Source organism: Palaemon carinicauda, chromosome 21 (genome assembly GCF_036898095.1).
Source record: "Palaemon carinicauda isolate YSFRI2023 chromosome 21, ASM3689809v2, whole genome shotgun sequence".
NCBI classification, from domain to species: domain Eukaryota; kingdom Metazoa; phylum Arthropoda; class Malacostraca; order Decapoda; family Palaemonidae; genus Palaemon; species Palaemon carinicauda.
In genome coordinates this window covers 101,660,118-101,680,929 of record NC_090745.1, presented here as the reverse complement: position 1 = coordinate 101,680,929, position 20,812 = coordinate 101,660,118, and the positions used below count along the sequence as shown (strand labels likewise).

Here is a 20,812-nt window from a genome sequence, read left to right as displayed (position 1 = left end):
ACCGTCTCCTCTTTCTATTGGCCTTCCTAGTATTCTTTGACTTTTTCTTTTTCTTGTGAGAATCAAAAGTGGAAGAGGAAGAGGAGGATAGCTTCACACAGTTTGTCCATGCCTAGGGGTTAGTATTCAGTCCAAAAGCACAAACACCTGGTACTACTAGTGTAAGCACCAGTCACTGTTACTACTAGTGTAAGCACCAGTCACTGTTACACTGATTACACCTTGCTGACCATCCCAGAAGGTACCAGTTGGTAAGAAAAACTCCAAGCTTATGCTAACTAACTGACTCCACAGGTACTGGTTGGATACGTTGTAATGACATGAGGAGTAGCGTGAATGATACCCATATTAGCTTACCCAATGGTGTTGGAGATCCATCTAAGGTAGGACCTTTCACTTGCAGCTGATGAAACAGCAGTGGCTGTCAAACCAGGCTCACGATCAATTACAGATCCCAAAGGTATTTTTTTATTATTACTGTGTTATCATTCTTATAGGTAAGTTACAACCCTAGCTGGAAAAGCAGGATGCTCCAAACCCAAGGGCTCCAACAGGGGAAAGTAGCCCAGTGAGGAAAGGAAATGAAGAAACTGTATGAAAAGTAATGAATATAAAATGAAAAATATTTTAAGACCAGTAGCAACATTAAAATAGGTCAGTCATATGTAAACTATGAAGAGCAACTTATGTTGGCCTGTTCAACATAGACAGACATTTTGAACTTCTGAAGTTCTATCAATTTAACTGCCTGATTATGATGATCATTCCACAGTCTGATCACAGGTGGAACTTTTAGAATATTTTGTAGTGTTGAACTTTATGACAAAGATGGCAGGACTGTTAAAATTAACTGCTTTCCTAATACTAAGTACAGGATGGAATAATCTGGGAAGATCTTAATGTAAAGGATAGTCAGAATTATGAAAACTCTTAAGCAACATGCATGAGAATGCCAGTCCCAGAGATAAATATCCAGGTAGGAATAAGAAGATTTATGGTCTGCAAGTTTCTGTCAAACTAAGATGAGAGTCAACAGCTGGAGACCGGAGAGAACAACAATATACTGTACTCGAACCAAGGTATAATGAAAGAATTCAAATATTTCCTCATAATAGCTTGATCACCAAAAATCCAGAAAGATTAAATAACTCAATTTTTGTGCAGTTGAAGAAGAAACTGACTGAATGCGTTTCTCAGAAGTAAATTTGAAATCAAGAATCGCAACTAAACTTTTAAAGTTGTTTATTGTTAAAAAACATTATCAATGAAGATATCTGGACGTCGAGGAGCTAGGATTCAATTTGATGCACCATGATTTCCACCATTTACTAATTTTAGCTAGATTTTAATTAAGAGATTCAGCAACCGCAGATCTATATTCAGGAGATTGAATTGCGGCAAAGAGAATACCATTATCTCCATATGCAACGAGCTTGTTTTCTATGCCAAACCACATAACGTGTATACTGTAGTATGAAAAGTAATAGGCCTAGAATACTACTCTGAGAAACACCAGATATCAGTGTATGAGCTCCTTATCACAATGTGAACAATACCCCTGGGAGTCTTCCATACAATACTGAAGATTGAGTTAGGACTGTATACCTGCAACTGATGAAACAGCAGTAGTTGTCACATGACTCATGTTTGTGAATTGGCCCTGGAAACCTGTCAATACATGAGCTTTGTATTGCCACAGAATGGTGGCAGGGATAACGAACAATATGCGTGTTTCATGATAGGAATGGAAAAGTTGGATGCATATGGCCCCCCTCTTGTGACTTAAGGTGCTAGGTTCAGTCTCGGTAGGACTGCTCACTTGCACCTTGGTAAGTATTGTCACTTGGTCCTGAAGGAGAGCGATTGCTGTATGACCATTTTCCAGTGTCCAACAAAGAGAAAAGTGGAGGGAAAAGTGATTCACTGATAATGAAGAAAAGGAAGGAACTTCCTCAATTTCCCCTTGCAAACTGTACTTCCTTGCTGTCACAGAGAAGTCATGGTCTGGGCAACTGATAATGACTGTACTCCCTTGAAAGAGGGGGCTACAAGAGCTTCCTCTCCCACAACATAAACATTTATACTTCCTTGCTGTCACAGAGAAGTCATGGTCTGGGCAACTGATAATGACTGTACCCCCTTGAAGGAGGGGGCTACAAGAGCTTCCTTTATCACAACATAAACATTTATTCTTAAAGTCTATCACAAGTAGGTCGCTGACACTGCAATATATGGGGATTACTATCTGGAGAACACTGTTGCCACCAGGTGTGCCTGCTATGAAAAATTTCCACTCAGTCTGAATCAGATTAACTCCTTCCTAAAGCAGAGAAACTACCATGACTGGAGATGAGTTACACTCAGAATTCATTGTCTCTTAATTTGAATATCGAGGACCACACTACCAAGAGGGAAAGGAAACCACTTACAGTCACTCCTGCACAAAGGTGCACATGGTGCTTCAAAGGATTTTATCCTCATGAGAACAAAATCTGCTTCACCACATCCTAACCTTTCATTGCACTTCCATTTACAAACAAAAATGCTCACAAAAAAAGCAGCACATCTCAAATGTAAGTAAAGATACAATAGTTGAGAGAGCAGTGCAATGGTACTACTGTATATATATCCATACCCATTGCAGCCAAGGATAAAAGTGGCTATTCTGTCACAGGTGGGTGGGTGGGGCTTCGTCCTTACAGAATCTGTCATTACCAACTACAGTACCATGTTGATAATTTACTTGCCATTCTGGCGGTGCTGAAGACATCCTTATTTTAAAAGATGAAAGAATTTTATTGTATATGCATTGGAACTAAGGTGTACCCTAATAAGTGTCACTCAACAAAGAATAATGGATTCAAGACTTCATTCTTCATTGGATTAGTTTTAGGCTATTGCTACTAAACTTTGTGTTCAAGGCATTGCAGCATGAGTAAAATAGACCGTCATGAACTGCGGTGACAATCTTGTTATTTCAACTTTGGGAGTGCACCAAGTTAGAAACATTGATAGCTGATGGTTCATTACCAAGTTGCTTAGGGATCTGAGAGGATGTTTATTCTTAGATTTTTTAAAACTTACTCCTCTCAGGGAGCATAATGGTCTCTTCCAGTAAAATGGCTGAACTACAGAAGTTAGTCAAAGTACCTACATTAGTTTGAGGTAACCTTTCTTATGTAACAGATTTAAGCCATTGGTCTAGAAATTTTCTGTTCTTCCATGCCAAATAACTAAAGTAAACTATTTTATTCTGAACTTAGTAAGGGAAATTTAAGAAGAGTTGAAGATTTGTATCAATTTCGTGTACTGTAGTTTGGAATTCTACATAATCTGACCAACATTGACTTATGACCTCTAGACTCTATTATAGGTTCTAAAATGCAATCTACCAATTTTCCGGTCAGTCAGTCGGTATAGATTGCCAAGGCATTTTGCTCGGATGGGGGCTCTTAGACTATAAGTCATAGCCCCCAATACCAATTTTCCCTTTCAAAGACAATGGAATGTTTGTTTTTATGGCTAAAAAACTAAAAGTTCTATCAATGACTAGATCTAGCTTGGATATTTTAGAATGTTTACAATTAATTTTTTATAATAAACATTCAATTACAGCCATTAAGGTTTTTAAAGGTTGGTCATGAATGGCAGAGGCAACGGACAGGGAAATACCCTAGAGACTGACTATATATACAAATGATCAGCACCCAAGTCCCCTCTCTCCATCGAGCTAGGAACAAGGAGAGCCAGGCAATGGTTGTGGATGACTCGGCAGGTAGACCTACTGTATAGGCTCCCCAAAACCCCCATCCCTAACTCACAAATATCCTGAAGTTACAGACACTAGAAGAAACTATCAAGCCTGAGCTAGTTTCAAAATCCCATCCAACAGATTGTGAGGCATGGACATTTTCAATAGGCTACCACAACTATGCTTAGTTCTCTACTCAAGCATCAGGGATTAGATCTGTCCCTTTCAGGTATTATAATGGTTGTATTATATCGTGAAGTATTAAAAGGCCTCCAGTAGTAAGGTCAGTTTTCAGGCATTTGAATGTGTTTTTACAGTATTTAAAAGATCTGAATTTTGAAGAGTTGAAATATTTCTCTTAAAGATCTCACAGCTAAAACCCTTTCCTATCGACATTAGCTTCAGTTAAACATAAATGTAGCTACAAATGCTGTCTTTCAAAGTAACCTTTGGGGAATACAAGATGATTTTTTCACTTTGTCTTCTGTCAGAGCTTAAAGATTATTTTAAGACTAAGAATTTTCTTCAATTTTCCTTATATCTTCTCCGAAAGTAGAAGAAAGCATTTAAGCAGAAGATAGGCTAGAGCTATTCAATATTATTTGGACAAAATTTCAAGTATTAGAACTAGTGTCCTTATTTTGTTTTGTGGGGTCAAAGTTTCCTATTATAATACCTTATAACCAAAATAGGAGTACCGTTCATAATTTGAAATTTCATCACATTAGCTTACAAAGAGTTGGATATAAATCTAATGATAATCTTGAAAGTAAAAGTACATGATTTGAGTAGGGCAACTACTTCCCCTAAATCTTTTAGAAACCTTCCTTTTGGAAGGGCTTTAGCAGCAGCTCATTGGCTTACCAAGTCAGTTTTGGCTATACAGTACATTTATCTTACAGTATCATGGTTTGTTTATGAAGATTGCTAGGCTCTCGGCTCTAAGGTGGCTGCAGAACCATGATTAGATTAATTTTGAGTGAAATTGATTTTAACACCCTTATCTACTAGCATGTGGGCTTTTAATTTGATATGTGATTTAAAGGCCACTCATGAATGGCAGAGACAAGGGACTGTGACATTGCCCAAGCCTTCTCATCACCTAAGGTAGGAGCAGAGAGGGCCAGGCAATGGCTGCTGATGACTCAGCAGGTCCCCCCCTCCATAATCCTTTGCTCACAAGGTTGGTGAGGTTGTAGACACTAAAGAAACTATCGAGTTTTAGTGTGACTCAATCCCCAGTCCAGCGACCGTCAACCAGGGCGCTCCCAATAAGGCACCACAACCCTTGGTTATCAAAGTAATATATAATCAAGAAATAACATTTAGACTAGCTACAGTCCAGCATTTTAAATACGTGTATTGAACAATCTAGAGTCCTATATTTCAATCTGTATTTTGAGATGGTTTGTTAAAAGTAATCTAGACCATATTGAGAATCTTAACCATGGTATATGGCCTTTAATGAAATATATCTTCTCCCTTTCCACCACTGATGTCCCACCTCCAGTAGAATGTGGAGTCAGCAATATGAATATCAGAGAAGATTCATAGGAATAAACAGAATTTTAATAATAGAATTTCTTTTTTTTATATTCACCTGATATTCATATACATGCCCATCATCCTCCCTGCTGCCTCATGGTGTCAAGAGGAGAGGGATGATTTCTACTCAAAAACTGAAGAGACAAAAAGATTAGCGCATCAGTTACCATATACCGATAGAATGGAAAATAAAAAAAATGAATGAAAATCTTACTGGTAAAGGTTGATTAAACAGAAATTCTGCTGAAGAAGCAATATGAACATTAGGTGAATATAGAAATAATTTTTTTTTTATGAAAATTCTCTTGTACTATTTAATTTATTAGATTAATTTATACTATAAACATTTCTTGAATCTATTTAGTTTTTAAAAACAAAAAGTCCTGGTGTTGATGTAAGTGAGAACAATTGTTGCTGGCCACACCAACCCTCCTTTTCTAGTAAGGATAGCTGCACTTCCATACTTGCGTGCCCTTATTCATCATTTTATGGTCTTCATTAGAAGGGGAATGAATTGGCTCAAGAAAATTGTCTTGAGCATTTTTTATTTCAGGATATTGAAAATCATCAGGTTGACCTGAGAAGACTTTATTAAAAGTTTTAAGTACAAAATTATCTAGTTCAATGTACCACAGGATTAAGATTTTATAGTAGTTCCTTTGCTATATAGAAAGTTCAGTAAGGTCATGGTGAAAATAGTTAACCAGATCATTGATTAAAAGGCCATGGCATTTCTATGGGTGTCCTAAAAACTTAAAACTGATATTAGCAACTTGATTTATATTTTTAGTTTATGGTATGTAATTGAAAGGAAATTATCATAAACTTGTTATAATTCATTGCAAGAAAATTGAAACTTAATCATGATGCAAGTTGGTGTCCTCTATATCTATTCAAACTACTGGTATATCTTTCACTGCCTTTTTAATTTTTTTTTCTTACAAATCGTCCTTCCAATAGCATAAAGCCAAGTGCTGTAGTACTGTAAATGTATTCTAGTAAATCACACTTTAACATAAAACATTTGAGATATGGTGTTTAAAACTATTTTCTTTCCCTTAACATGTGTTCTGACAAGTCAAAGCTTATTAACTTCACTCCTATAAATCCTCCTGAACCAGGTTGGCCTTTGTGGTAAAGGTCAAGCCCTGAAAGCCATGCTGGAGGAGAAGGGGAGACTTCCTGGGCATCAAAGAAAGGCACTGTCAGTTGAGCTACATCAGACTTAATGGAGGTGGGTCCAAATTGTACAAAAGAGTTTGACTTAGGTGTTTCTTTGTTGGGGGAAGAAACTTTGGTAGGGTCACTTGGTTCTTGCAATTTGATCTCTATTCTAGCATTGGGAATTATATCATTGTGAATCCAGTAACCTTTTGCTGGCTCCAGTGTGCCACTTTCATAGTTGATTGGTGTTACATGTACCTGGAAAAAAAATTACATTTAAAATACATGAGAATTTTGATTCAAGATTGCAAATTATTTCTTATATTCACCTAAAAGTAACTAGAGTACACTTGTTTGAAGTATTAAATAATAATTTTTTGTATTTACAGCAATTAGTTGTTTACAGCATGCCAAGATTGATCAATTGTATAAAAAGGGAATGGCTCTGGATTAAAAAAATATTTTGGGACTAGATTTTCGTTGGTTTGTTACAAAAAATTAATTTTTTTCTGGGCTCAACCTGTGTCGCTCCGTGAAATGCTCCTTAAAGCACCATTTCTGAGGTATAAATACTGCTAAATATACCAGGGAATCAGACCCCTGATTTTTGATAGACCAGTCTGAGAGTATATGTTTACCCCCTGTGATAGTGGGTTGATTTTGATGCCTATCAATTGGTGGTTCTACAATTGTTGATTCTAGGAGGAACCATTTATTATGACATTGGTATCCTTGTTAATCAGAGTTCTAATTCTTTTATAGGATTTTTGTCTTTGTCTCCTCTTTTGTGTGCATGGACACTTTCACTCAGTTTACCATTTTATTTTAAGTTCTTCACACCTATCATTGTATAATAGTTGTGCAAATTTTTCTTGAGATTTTGCTTGTTGGTATTAATTACCTGGGATATACTTTGTATGTTTTGTCATGAGTAACCTAGGAGAACATATTACAGTCATCCTGAAACTGGGAGAAATGCATGTAAAGTTTCATATCTCCCACAAGAAATATGAAATGAAATTTCAGCATTGTAATCTATTGAAAAACATGTGGTCGTATTATCTTTGTAGGGATGCTGGTTCATACAATTAAATTGAAAAATCCTTATATTTTGTTATTAGAAATCACTAATTATAGGAATGCCAGGGTACATTATTATTTTAGAAAATCATTGTTGATTTTGGTTCAGTACTGTATTTTTTTTTTATTTTTTTTTTATTTATTTTATTTTTTTTTTTTTGATGATCAAGATTTTTCTCCCACCTTGCCTACTAACTCTTCACGATTTCATTCAAAGTAAAAAATAGAATTTACTCAGGAAATATAAGTTAAACTACACGACAGACTTCATGTTTCTGCAGTAAGTTCTTTTTAGTTGCTGTATCTAACTTGATGTCCTCTGTGATGTTTTACCAGTGATGAGTTTGGCTTTAGTATATAAGATGTCAGTTAGAAGTTTTATTTGCTGTTGAATGGTTTACTTAATTAGTTAAAAAAACTTATTACTGGATATTGGAAAGAAACTTTTAAAAAACATTTATGACTGGTGATTTTGGAAGATCCTATGTTCCTGCCCTTGCATTGATCTGTATTCTTTATCTTAAGGGACTAATTTTTCAAGTTAGGATAGTTAAAGCTATTAATAAGTAAACAAACTTATGATTCCACTTAAATACATATTATTTTAAGGGGATACCATAGTTAAACTAACCACATAAGGTCACGGGTTCTGTATTACATCATTAAAGAAAGATTTGGCTAAACAAGAATAATACCAAGCTTTCAATGACTAATTGATAGACTTATAGGCTTATGTCATCATAGAAGATGTAGGCGCTCAGGCTAGTTGAGTGATAAGTTATGGTTACTGTTAGACTTTAAATGATGGTAATCAAACACTACCCAAATTTGATAACAAGTCATACATACATATACCAAGGCACTTCCCCCAATTTTGGAGGGTAGCCGACATCAAACAAATGAAGCAAAAAAGGGGACCTCTCCTCTCTATTCATATAAAGCCTTTATTTCATAAGGCAATTGGTATTGTCTTATAACGTTAGTCTCTTGCCTGTGGGTAGGTCAACTTTGGAGTTATGATTATTGCAGAAATTATTCTTTTGAGGATATAGGGTAGATATCAGACAGCTATTATGGTGACAAAGATTAAATAGGTTATTAAATAGCTAATCCTCTTTCCCTTCAAAAACTTTCCTTTGTCTGTTGTTGCTTAAGAATTTATTAAGTATCATCATACTGTAAATTTATTAGTGATGTAAGTTGATTCGGTATGATATTTTCACATTTTCTATTATTTTACATTTGGATGGTTTCTAAAACTTACCTGCAAAGTAATATGAGATCCAAGTGCTTGGAACTTGACACCAGTGACTACATGGTTACCAGGTCCTTCCAAACGATCAAGATCAAAGCTTCGTTCATCATAAGAAAGTCTCTTGTAGTGTATATCTTTCCTGTATAGAGGACTGTTGAGGAATACTTAATTTTAGATAGAATAATAACAGAAACAGTAAAACTTATTAAACTTCCTTATGAATAACTAAAAGTGAAAAATTATAAAAATTATTTGTACACACTATAATTATATAGATAATTCAGTCCAAGACTTTGTAATGTTAAAAACCCTAATTTTTCAATATTAAACTTACCCGATGATCATATAGCTGTCAGCTCTGCTGCCCGACAGAAAAAACCTACGGGCGGAATACGCCAGCGATCGCTATACAGGTGGGGGTGTACATCAACAGCGCCATCTGTCGAGCAGGTACTCAAGTACTCGATGTCAACACAGAACCAATTTTATCTCTGTTGTGCCACCGGCAAGACCTACTGAATACGCTCTTGTTTTCTGGATTGATTTTCACGTTATTTGGTGAAGTATCATTTCTGGTTATTAGCTATCGCTGTGCAGAAGTTATCTTCAATACTTCCTTGCATTCTTTTTTGGATTTTGGATTATTTGTTGACGACTTGGATAGATTTTGAATTCCCCCCTTTTGACTAATTCAAGATGTCTGACCCTTCTCAAGTCCCCAAGTACAGGAAATGTAGCGCTAGGGACTGTTCAAGGCGTCTTCCGAAGGCCTCTATCGATCCGCACACCGTTTGTTCCAATTGTAGGGGTAAAGCCTGTCAATTGGAAGATCGATGTGAGGAATGCGCTGGGCTTTCGGAATTCGGGTTTCAAGAATTCCTGAAATATGCACGTAGACTAGAGAAGGATAGGATCAGGAGGAGTTCGTCTCGCTCAATTGATTTTTCCTCTCCCCATGCCCCTCAACCTATTCCTTCCCCTGTAGTGGTTGCACCCGACCCCCCTGCTAGCTCTCATCAATCTTCAATGGCAGATATGATGCGTGCCATCCAGGCTCTAGGTGAGAGAGTCGAGTCATTGGCGAATGACCGCAATCAACTCATGGCTGACGTCAGAGAGTTGAAAGGTAAAAGTGCAGTGGGAAGTGAAGTGAGTGTCAGTGCAGTGAAAAGTGTCAGTGTTACGCATGAGGGTGCGTCTGTTCGTGCCTGTCGTCCTCCCAGTCCGGGACCTCTTGCAAGCTCCCAAGCCCAGGGGAGAAGCAATGTCGTACGACCAAAGGGTTCGACAGGCTTTAATCAGCGGACAGACGTACCCTCCGTGGTTTCGGACGTATCTCACATAGATCGTCCCACCCACAAGAAGACGAGTGAGCCCATTCATTCCTCGTCTGCGGAAGAGGTTTCTCGACAGAAACGATGGACCAAGGTCTCACGGCCTCTTAAACGTAAGGTCCCTTCCGAGCTAGTCCAACGGCCCAGGTGTAGCCACTGGGTCAGTTCGGACTCGCTGCAGTCCTCCGACGACTGCACACCTCCTAAGAGAGGCAAAGTGGTACCGCAACAGGCAGTAACTCCGTCTGTTGCCGCACCCGCTGTTTTAGACCCTCAGTCACAACGGACAGTAACTCCGTCTGTTTCCGCTTTTGTAGACCCTAAGTGGTCTTTGCTGCAGTCTATGCAGACTCAGTTAGCTGCTGTTATGCAGGAGTTTCGTGCGGAGAAGGTTACCGCTGCACCCGTTAGCCCACAACCTGCCACGGTTGTGCGCCCAGCAGACGCTGAGGCTGCCTGCTCCCACACGCCAGCTGTGAGAGCTCCTCCACCCATGCGCAGTCGACCCTGCCAGACGCATGCTGACGTTCACAGACGCACGGAACCCTCCGTTGCCGTGCGTGAGCTACCACAACAACAGGAGGGTGGAGTTAGGCTGCCGTGTTTTGACGCGGTGCGTCAGCCTCCGCAACCCACGGTGGTCTCCGCTATCCTTCCACAGTCGGGAGTAGACTCTTTGCGCACCCACTCAGCTTTGGTTGTTGCCAGTTCTCAGACTGACCAACAGTGGCATGATGTTGGGTCCAGTGCAGCCACGCATGCACCCGTGCTGCCGGACTCAGCCGTCCAGCCCACTCCGTTGCCTCTTCCTCCTCAACATTCAGACGATGGTATCTCTGATGATGACGAAGCTGCACATCTTGACGACCAACACTCGGACATCGAAGAACCCAAGACTACGCCTCCCTCCTTAGACTTTAGGAAAGTGCTTGCGCTGTTCAAGGATTTATATCCGGATCAGTTTGTGTCTGCAGCACCACGCTCGCCTCCCTCTGAGTTCGCTTTAGGCATGCAGTCAGCAGCACCTGCCTTTACGAAGCTCGTACTCGCTCGCTCATCCAAGAGAGCTTTAAGGGTACTGGGAGAGTGGTTGCAGTCCAAGAAGCAACTTGGGAAGACATCCTTCATGTTTCCCCCGGTCAAGCTTGCTTCCAGATCTAGCGTCTGGTATGCCACGGGAGAAGTTCTCGGCTTGGGAGTTCCTGCCTCTGCCCAGGGCGACTTCTCAAGTCTGGTAGACTCTCCCCGTAGGCTGGCTATGAGACGCTCCAAGATTTGCTGGACTCCTTCGGATATGGACCATCTTATGAAGGGAGTTTTCCGCGCATTCGAAGTCTTTAACTTCTTGGACTGGTGTTTGGGAGCGTTGAGCAGGAAGACCTCCCCTTCTGATAAGGAAACTTCCATGCTCATCATGTCCTGCATGGACAAAGCCATACGGGATGGTTCTAGTGAGCTTGCGGCTTCTTTCGTGTCTGGGGTTCTCAAGAAGCGAGATCACCTTTGCTCCTTCTTGTCAGCTGGAGTCACCCCATGTCAAAAGTCGGAGCTTATGTTTGCTCCACTCTCGAAGTGTCTCTTCCCTGAAGAGTTGATCAAGGAGATTGCTGCCTCCTTGATCCAGAAAGACACCCATGACCTGGTGGCGTCATCCGCACGCAAAGCCACCCCTTTGCCCTCCGTACCTAGACCTAGGATGGACACTCCAGCGTCAAGGTTCATTCCGCCCTTTCGTGGCAGAGCCTCCAGCAGGGGAGGTGCTCGTGCCGGAAGTCAAAGTGGGAGTAAGAAGAAGGGTTCCAAGTCCTCTAGAGGCAGAGTCTGACTGCCACCTTCTTCAGACAGCAGTGGGAGCCAGGCTCAAGAACTACTGGCAGGCCTGGGAGAACAGGGGCGCAGACGCACAGTCTGTGAAGTTACTCAGGGAGGGGTACAAGATTCCATTCTTACGCAAGCCCCCTCTAGCAACAACTCCCATCGACCTCTCTCCCAGGTACAGAGAGGAGGACAAGAGACTAGCTTTACAGCAAGAGGTGTCTCTCTTACTACAAAAGGGAGCGGTAGTCATAGTCCGGGACCATCAATCCCCGGGCTTCTACAACCGCCTCTTCTTAGTGCCGAAGAAGACAGGAGGGTGGAGACCGGTGCTAGACGTCAGTTCTCTGAATGTCTTTGTCACAAAGCAGACGTTCACCATGGAGACGACAAAGTCGGTTCTAGCATCGGTCAGGAAGGAAGACTGGATGGTCTCGTTAGACCTAAAGGACGCTTACTTTCACGTCCCCATCCACCCAGATTCCCAACCTTTGCTAAGGTTCGTTTTCGGGAAGGTTGTATACCAGTTCCAAGCCCTGTGCTTTGGCCTAAGCACGGCACCTCTAGTTTTTACCAAACTGATGAGGAATATTGCCAAATTCCTGCATTTAGCAAACATCAGAGCCTCCCTCTATTTGGACGACTGGCTTTTAAGAGCTGCGTCAAGTCGTCGCTGTCTGGAGAATCTACAGTGGACTCTAGATCTGACCAAGGAATTGGGTCTCCTGGTCAATATAGAAAAGTCCCAACTCGTCCCATCCCAAACTATAGTATACCTAGGAATGGAGATTCAGAGTCAAGCTTTTCGGGCTTTTCCGTCGGCCCCCAGAATCAGTCAAGCCCAAGAATGCATCCAGTCCATGCTGAAGAAGGACCGATGTTCAGTCAGACAGTGGATGAGTCTGATAGGGACGCTTTCATCACTGGACCAGTTCATCGCGTTAGGGAGACTCCACCTCCGCCCCCTTCAATTTCACTTAGCTGCTCACTGGAGAAAGGACAAGACGCTAGAAGCGGTCTCGGTTCCTATTTCCGAGAAGATGAAGTCGTCACTGACTTGGTGGAAGAACAACATTCTCCTCAGGGAGGGTCTGCCACTGGCTGTTCAGACCCCCGACCACCTTCTCTTCTCGGACGCATCGGACACGGGCTGGGGTGCGACGTTGGACGGTCGGGAATGCTCGGGCACGTGGAATGCGGTTCAAAGCGAGTTGCACATCAACTGCAAGGAGCTACTGGCAGTTCATCTGGCCTTGAGAAGCTTCAAGTCCCTCCTTCTAGGCAAGGTGGTGGAGGTGAACTCCGACAACACCACAGCCCTGGCGTACATCTCCAAGCAAGGAGGGACTCATTCGATGATGTTGTACGAGATCGCAAGGGACCTCCTCACCTGGTCAAGAGATCGAAACATATCCCTAGTAACGAGGTTCATTCAAGGAGACATGAATGTCATGGCAGACCGCCTCAGCTGGAAGGGTCAAATCATCCCAACAGAGTGGACCCTTCACAAGAATGTATGCAACAGACTATGGGCATTGTGGGGCCAGCCCACCATAGATCTGTTCGCAACCTCGATGACCAAGAGGCTCCCAATTTATTGTTCACCGATTCCGGACCCAGCAGCAGTTCACATAGATGCCTTTCTTCTGGATTGGTCCCATCTAGACCTTTATGCGTTCCCCCCGTTCAAGATTGTCAACAGAGTACTGCAAAAGTTCGCCTCTCACGAAGGGACAAGGTTGACGTTGGTTGCTCCCCTCTGGCCCGCGAGAGAATGGTTCACCGAGGTACTGCAATGGCTAGTAGACGTTCCCAGAACACTTCCTCTAAGAGTGGACCTTCTACGTCAGCCGCATGTAAAGAAGGTACACCCAAGCCTCCACGCTCTTCGTCTGACTGCCTTCAGACTATCGAAAGACTCTCGAGAGCTAGAGGCTTTTCGAAGGAGGCAGCCAGAGCGATTGCTAGAGCTAGGAGGACATCCACTTTCAAAGTCTACCAGTCGAAGTGGGAAGTCTTCCGAAGCTGGTGCAAGTCCAAATCAGTATCCTCAACCAGTACCTCTGTAACTCAGATAGCTGACTTCCTTTTATACCTAAGGAAGGAAAGATCCCTTTCAGCTCCCACGATCAAGGGTTACAGAAGCATGTTGGCAGCAGTCTTCCGTCACAGAGGCTTAGATCTTTCCAACAACAAAGATCTACAGGACCTCCTTAAGTCTTTTGAGACCTCGAAGGAGCGTCGGTTGGCCACACCAGGTTGGAACTTAGACGTGGTACTAAGGTTCCTTATGTCAGCAAGGTTCGAACCACTTCAATCAGCCTCTTTAAAAGATCTCACGTTGAAAACTCTTTTCCTCGTCTGCTGAGCAACAGCTAAAAGAGTCAGTGAGATACACGCCTTCAGCAGGAACATTGGATTTACATCTGAAACGGCTACATGTTCCTTACAGCTTGGTTTCTTAGCCAAAAACGAACTTCCTTCTCGTCCTTGGCCCAAATCGTTCGATATTCCAAGCCTTGCTAATTTGGTTGGAAATGAACAAGAAAGAGTACTATGCCCGGTAAGAGCTCTTAAGTACTATTTGAAACGGACTAAGCCATTACGTGGACAATCAGAAGCTTTATGGTGCGCCATTAAGAAACCTTCTTTACCAATGTCGAAGAATGCAGTTTCTTATTATATCAGACTTTTAATTCGAGAAGCTCATTCCCATCTGAATGAGGAGGACCATGCTTTGCTGAAGGTAAGGACACATGAAGTTAGAGCTGTCGCAACTTCAGTGGCCTTCAAACAAAACAGATCTCTGCAGAGTGTAATGGATGCAACCTATTGGAGAAGCAAGTCAGTGTTCGCATCATTTTACCTTAAAGATGTCCAGTCTCTTTACGAGAACTGCTACACCCTGGGACCATTCGTAGCAGCGAGTGCAGTAGTGGGTGAGGGCTCAGCCACTACATTCCCATAATCCTATAACCTTTTTAATCTTTCTCTTGAAATGCTTTTTATTGTTGTTCTTTGGGTTGTCCGGAAGGCTAAGAAGCCTTTCGCATCCTGGTTGATTTGGCGGGTGGTCAAATTCTTTCTTGAGAAGCGCCTAGATTAGAGGTTTTGATGAGGTCCTTTAGTATGGGTTGCAGCCCTTCATACTTCAGCTCCTAGGAGTCGCTCAGCATCCTGTGAGGATAGCGAGGCTCAGTAAGGAAGACGTACTTAAAAAGGCAGAGTAATTGTTCAAGTCGACTTCCTTACCAGGTACTTATTAATTTTATGTTTGTTATTTTGAATAACTGCTAAAATGAAATACTGAATACTTAGCTCTTAATGTTAACATATATGCTGGTCTCTACCCACCCCCCTGGGTGTGAATCAGCTATATGATCATCGGGTAAGTTTAATATTGAAAAATGTTATTTTCATTAGTAAAATAAATTTTTGAATATACTTACCCGATGATCATAAATTAAAGGACCCACCCTTCCTCCCCAATAGAGACCCAGTGGACCGAGGAGAAAATTGGTTCTGTGTTGACATCGAGTACTTGAGTACCTGCTCGACAGATGGCGCTGTTGATGTACACCCCCACCTGTATAGCGATCGCTGGCGTATTCCGCCCGTAGGTTTTTTCTGTCGGGCAGCAGAGCTGACAGCTATATGATCATCGGGTAAGTATATTCAAAAATTTATTTTACTAATGAAAATAACATTTTAGTACATTTTTGAATATATTAACTTGTGTAGAGCTGTTCCCAAAGTTTTAGGAAGAAAATTACAAAATAAAAATTCAAGCTCGAAGCCTGAAGCATGTGATGTGTACTTCTTTAAAACCGAAATTATAAGGCGTCAAGAAAATACAGAAGCATGAAGAATTTCATAGCTGCTTAAAGTTACTTCTACCTGTTAACATTGATTGGTTCTGCTTCTTTCCACTGAACTGTAGAAGCATCAATTTCTCCTTGCGGTAAAGCTTTACCTTGCTGAATTACCAAGTGGATCACTTTATTCATCTTTATGAACTTTACTCCTGTGACTACCTGTGGAGGGAAGTGACATTTATCAAATCATTTGTTGGGCAATTCTAAATTTTGTGATATGTTAGAGACAAAGGCTTAGAGATTTAGGAGATTAAGCTACAGTATATTTCATGGTTCCTAAGGATGTCTACTACTAACCATGTTGTCGTTAGTGTTGCTCATAACTTCTTCAAGGCTGATGTAACGCTCACTATTTTGTTGGCCTTCATTGTCACATATGCAAATACAATAACTGCAGTGGTAAAGGAGCCATCTGTACCAGGAATCAACTTTCAGGACTGTTCCGTTGCATTTTCCATCATAACCATATGAGGCCTATGCAAGGAGAAGGTACATTCGCCACAAAATGAAAAGTGGAGAAAAACGCGTTTTATTAACTATTTAGATAAAAAAGTACACACATCAAGCTTCATTTCTGTATAAAACATTTTGTTATAAACACAAACATAAGGTTGCTATGATATTTTACATTTTGAAAACTTTAAACGCGTTTTTCTCCACTTTTCATTTTGTGGCGAATGTACCTTCTCCTCGCATAGGCCTCATATTGTGATCCACTTTCGTATCTAATATAATCATATCTTCTAGTCTCCCTTTCTGATAAACATACCCATGCATCTGGTTCATGAAACTGGCAGTCCCTCAGAGATCCTTGGCAACTAGGTTGCCTTCCACAAAGCTGTGTTTGTGGTTGGAAACAGCCCATGTGCTTGGTGTCTTGGTAATATGCACAATTTTGTTTACAAGTTCCAGCAATATTCATATCCACTTCATTTTCAATGTAACCCTGGAAAGGTATTATTCTAGTATATAGTATTTCAAATTAATTGTAATTTTAAGCACAAGTTACTTCATGCAAAACCAAAACAAGGGTCCTTCTCCTTAGAAATGCTATATGCAAAAATGTCATTACCTAATATGCTATATGCAAAAATGTCATTACCTAATATGCTATATGCAAAAATATGCTAATTTCTTAGCAGAAAAAAAGGTGGTTTGGATATTTTTCTCAGATTAATCTCAATGAGTTGCTTGTATTGTATTGCACTCAAAGAGCATAAAGTATCTGCTGGGGTTAAGTACAATACCATAGCTTAGCAACTTCACCTTTGCTGAGAAAGAGGAAAGTCTCTCACCTTTGCCTTCTCATTGTCTCCAGAGCTGATAGCTTTTGATAAGGACAAATAACCTTAAAGCACTCTTAGGGAACAGGGAAGGTGGGAGAGGGGTAGTTGTTAATGACACTTGGAGTAGACATATTACGGTGAATAGTTTTTCCTTAATTTTTAAGTACAGTACTTGTAGAGAATTCATGATAATTTTTGTGGATCCATATGCTTTTGTTGGGAAGTAATCAAGTATTCAATCTTACATATAGGTGACTACTAGCAAAAAAATTTTTCTCTGACCCTTTTATAGTGAATAAAAATTAATACATTATTAATTATAATTATAATACAGTACCTGCAAAAACTCTGTAAACTGAATAAATGTTTTTCCTTCAATGTGCTGTTGAGGATCACAAGTTGAAAAGTCTCTAGATGTGCCACCCATAGACTTCTGTGCTTCATTTAAAATATCTTCTGAATATTTCATATAGAGATATTCCGACATTTCTTGTTCAGTTGTAAAGTTCCCTGTAAAAAAATGTAAAGATTGACATTTTGAGATTCAGAAATTAATGTTTTTTTCTATTTATTTATTTATGTGATTCTCCCTGATGTTCATATTTCTTTCTCTAGAAGCTCAGTTTATACACATTTACCTGTAAAATTTATAAAACTATACCCATTTTCTAGACACCTGCCTCTAGTGACATAATGAAGCAACAAAGGTTGTGGTAGCCTATTGTGGTAAGACTGGAAATTTGCCGGACTTAGGTTCGAGCCCTGCTCAAGCTAAGGATGGCGGGGAGCCTATAGTTGTACCTGCTGTGTCATCAGCAGCCACTGCCTGGCTCTCCCTAGTCATAGCTTGGGTGGAGAGGGGGCTTGGGCATTGATCATATGCATACTAAATATGGTCAGTCTCTAGTACATTGTCCTGCTAAGGCATTGTGCCATTCATGAGCGACCTTTGAACCTTTAATAGTAAAAAGCAAAGCCATGACCCACTAATCTCTCTTTGTGATTTCAGTCTTTCGGTCGCATTGCTTTGACAAAATCCCTCCAGATCATTTGAAGTCTAGTGTGTTTTAAGATGTCTTCCCTAGATTTGTTAGCAATTACTGCATAGATTATTCAAGAGAATTGCTCCTAGGCGATCATAATTCACCTTCTTTTTGTGTCTTGTGTCGTAGACAGTAGTGTGATTTAAATAAGGGATTTTGACGAAGGAAAAATCTATTTCTGGGAAGAGGCCTGTGACGCCCGGTGAGAAAGGTCCTTCCTTGTACCTTTCCTAATATAAATCTTCCAAATATACTAGAGAAAGATAAAAGCATGGAATGCAGAGGTTACAACCCTCGCGCGAACACTTTGTAGGTGTCGTGTATTAAACAAAGGCCTGTGTAAACCACTATTCACAGGTTGTCTTCCATTTAGATAATCCCTTCATCAATGGGGAGGGCCGTGACAGGCCCTAGATAACATGGTTGAACTCCCCAACGACACCTACCACGCGCGCCCTCTAGGACATCCTTCTGTAATTGGACTTGCAGCAAGCAGAGTTTTTTTTTTGGGCACAGTGTTTTTTCCGAAGAGTTTCTCGTTATTTCAACATGACTGACGTTGTTACTTCACCCTTACCAATGTTAAGTACCATAGTTTGTTTTGGCAGCTTTAGGCAGTACCGGGCATTTGTTCTATTTCCATTATGGTGGTTTTTAGTTTTGGAAGCGATTGTCCTGCCGAGGTATCGGCAGCCATTTGCGCCCAGAAAATAAATGTGATGAGTACAAATGTCTCACTAGCTTGTCAATAGCTGAAGTTCTGAGGCATACGGCCCTGACTCAGTCCCTGGGAAATATGCTTCTTGAGCAGAAAGACATCTGTTCTGTATCAGCAAGTTTTCAAGTGTTTGGAGGATTGTGTGGTTCCCCCAGTGATCACCGTATACCAGCTTGCCTCGGAGCCTATCATGTAGTTGAGTAGCTTGCTGACGAAGAGTTTGATAGATAGGCCCTTAATATCTTTTTAGAAGGATCTAGTAGCTAAGGCTACCTTGCCTCTGGTGTCCCCAAGTGGTTACACCAGTGATGTCAGCAGTAACAGTGATCCTAGTGCCAGTGACCCCAGGGGTGATCGCTGTGTGGTCTAAGGCAAAGAAAGCAGCTAAGGCTGCTAAGAAGGCTTTCACCCATATGGTAGTGAAATCAGTGTTGCCTGACTTTAACTTTAGATGCTTCATATCAGTGTGCTTGAGGTCACTTCAGGTAAAAAATCTCTCAAATTTTTCAAGGGTTTCCAAAAATGAAAGTTGGTCATCTTCAAATGGATGCTCAAAAAGTACAGTCTTGTTTTTTAGATGAGGTTAAGTATACCTTATTAATGGGCACATGGGTTGCCATTTGTGTAGAGCAAGTTTTTTGTATATCTGATAGCTTAAATAAAGCTGGAGTTCCTGCTGTATAGAGTGAGTGAATGGCTGGTTATCACCAGTAAAAAAGTATAGAGGAATAGATAGTAAATGCCAGTGTCTTATTCTCAAACGACCAGAAATATCGCCGAAGATCATCATAGCAAGGGCATATAACATCTGATAAAAAATTACTCTTCCTTTTGATTTTTTCCGTCAATTGTGCCAATAGGTTTCACATCTCAAGTGTTTAAGAAGGAACTTATATTTGCAGCTCTTTTCCTGAGCACGAGCTCAATGGGTAGCGATTTGCCAATTAGCCCTTGATATGGTTAATAAATAGATAAACATTGTTATGGTGAACATACTGCTAGTCTTAGTACATTCCCCTAATGAGGAAGACCTGAGCAAAGTACATCTATCTAAAAAGATCCCTCTCTAGTCTGGAGATAAGAGGGAAATACCCTCTCTCATAAGAACATGGAGTGTATATTCTTCTTGCTTAAGCAGCCAACATTTTTACAAGTATTTTTCTTGTCATTCATAATGGGAAGCTTAAAGATTGGGCAGCTAATAATGTAGTAAAGAAAATGCACTAAGTGTCCTTTAAATATTTGATATTTGCTCTACTATATTAAGAGAAGAAACATATCAAGAACATGAGAAAGAGTTTATATAAAATCAATGTAGATGATGGCAGGGTGGTGGTTGCAGATCTTTGTTGGGAATGGTAACTCAGTCCAAGTCCTTTATGAAGAGCAATGCATGTTGGACTCGGTCACTAGTGAGTGGGCTGGACTGGCACTCCTCTTTGGTTGTCGCATGTACAACTTAGATGCTCTTTTAAAGTAGCCAAATAGCTTACCCAAAATAAGGGTTGGGACTTGAAAAAATTTGCCCAAACATTATGTAATCCGCACTTGATCTAAGTGTCTAGCTGTGGACATTCAGACAGTGTACATTGCGTTAAAAGAATAAACCATAAACTAATCATAGGAGCCTAGAACATAAGGACTCTGAGAAATTATCTACTGGGGAACATCAAATGTCGTAATTGATTATAATGAATTGATTAAGTTGGTAGATAATGCAGTACTGTAGTTATTTCAATAAAACATTGGCCCCTTACTGAAATAAAGTATACATACATACATACATATACCAAGGCACTTTCCCCAATTTTGGGGGTTAGCCGACATCAACAAATGAAACAAAAACAAAAAGGGGACTTCTACTCTCTACGTTCCTCCCAGCCTGACAAGGGACTCAACCGAGTTCAGCTGGTCCTGCTAGGGTGCCACAGCCCACCCTCCCCCGT

General features: G+C 40.7%; 1 protein-coding gene across 1 annotated transcript in view; it reads right to left on the bottom strand.

Moving 5' to 3' along the window:
* Nucleotides 1-5,868: 5,868 nt before the first annotated feature.
* Nucleotides 5,869-20,812, bottom strand: part of LOC137615376 (uncharacterized) — a 157,101-nt gene continuing 142,157 nt past the window's right edge. Inside the window, exons 20-25 of the mRNA XM_068345193.1 lie at nucleotides 17,443-17,615; nucleotides 16,527-16,765; nucleotides 16,117-16,288; nucleotides 15,842-15,978; nucleotides 8,805-8,946; nucleotides 5,869-6,718 (exon numbers count right to left, since the gene is read on the bottom strand). Coding sequence (XP_068201294.1) covers nucleotides 6,341-6,718; nucleotides 8,805-8,946; nucleotides 15,842-15,978; nucleotides 16,117-16,288; nucleotides 16,527-16,765; nucleotides 17,443-17,615 — 1,241 coding nt within the window. The 3' untranslated portion in view covers nucleotides 5,869-6,340. The remainder of the gene's footprint in view (nucleotides 6,719-8,804; nucleotides 8,947-15,841; nucleotides 15,979-16,116; nucleotides 16,289-16,526; nucleotides 16,766-17,442; nucleotides 17,616-20,812) is intronic.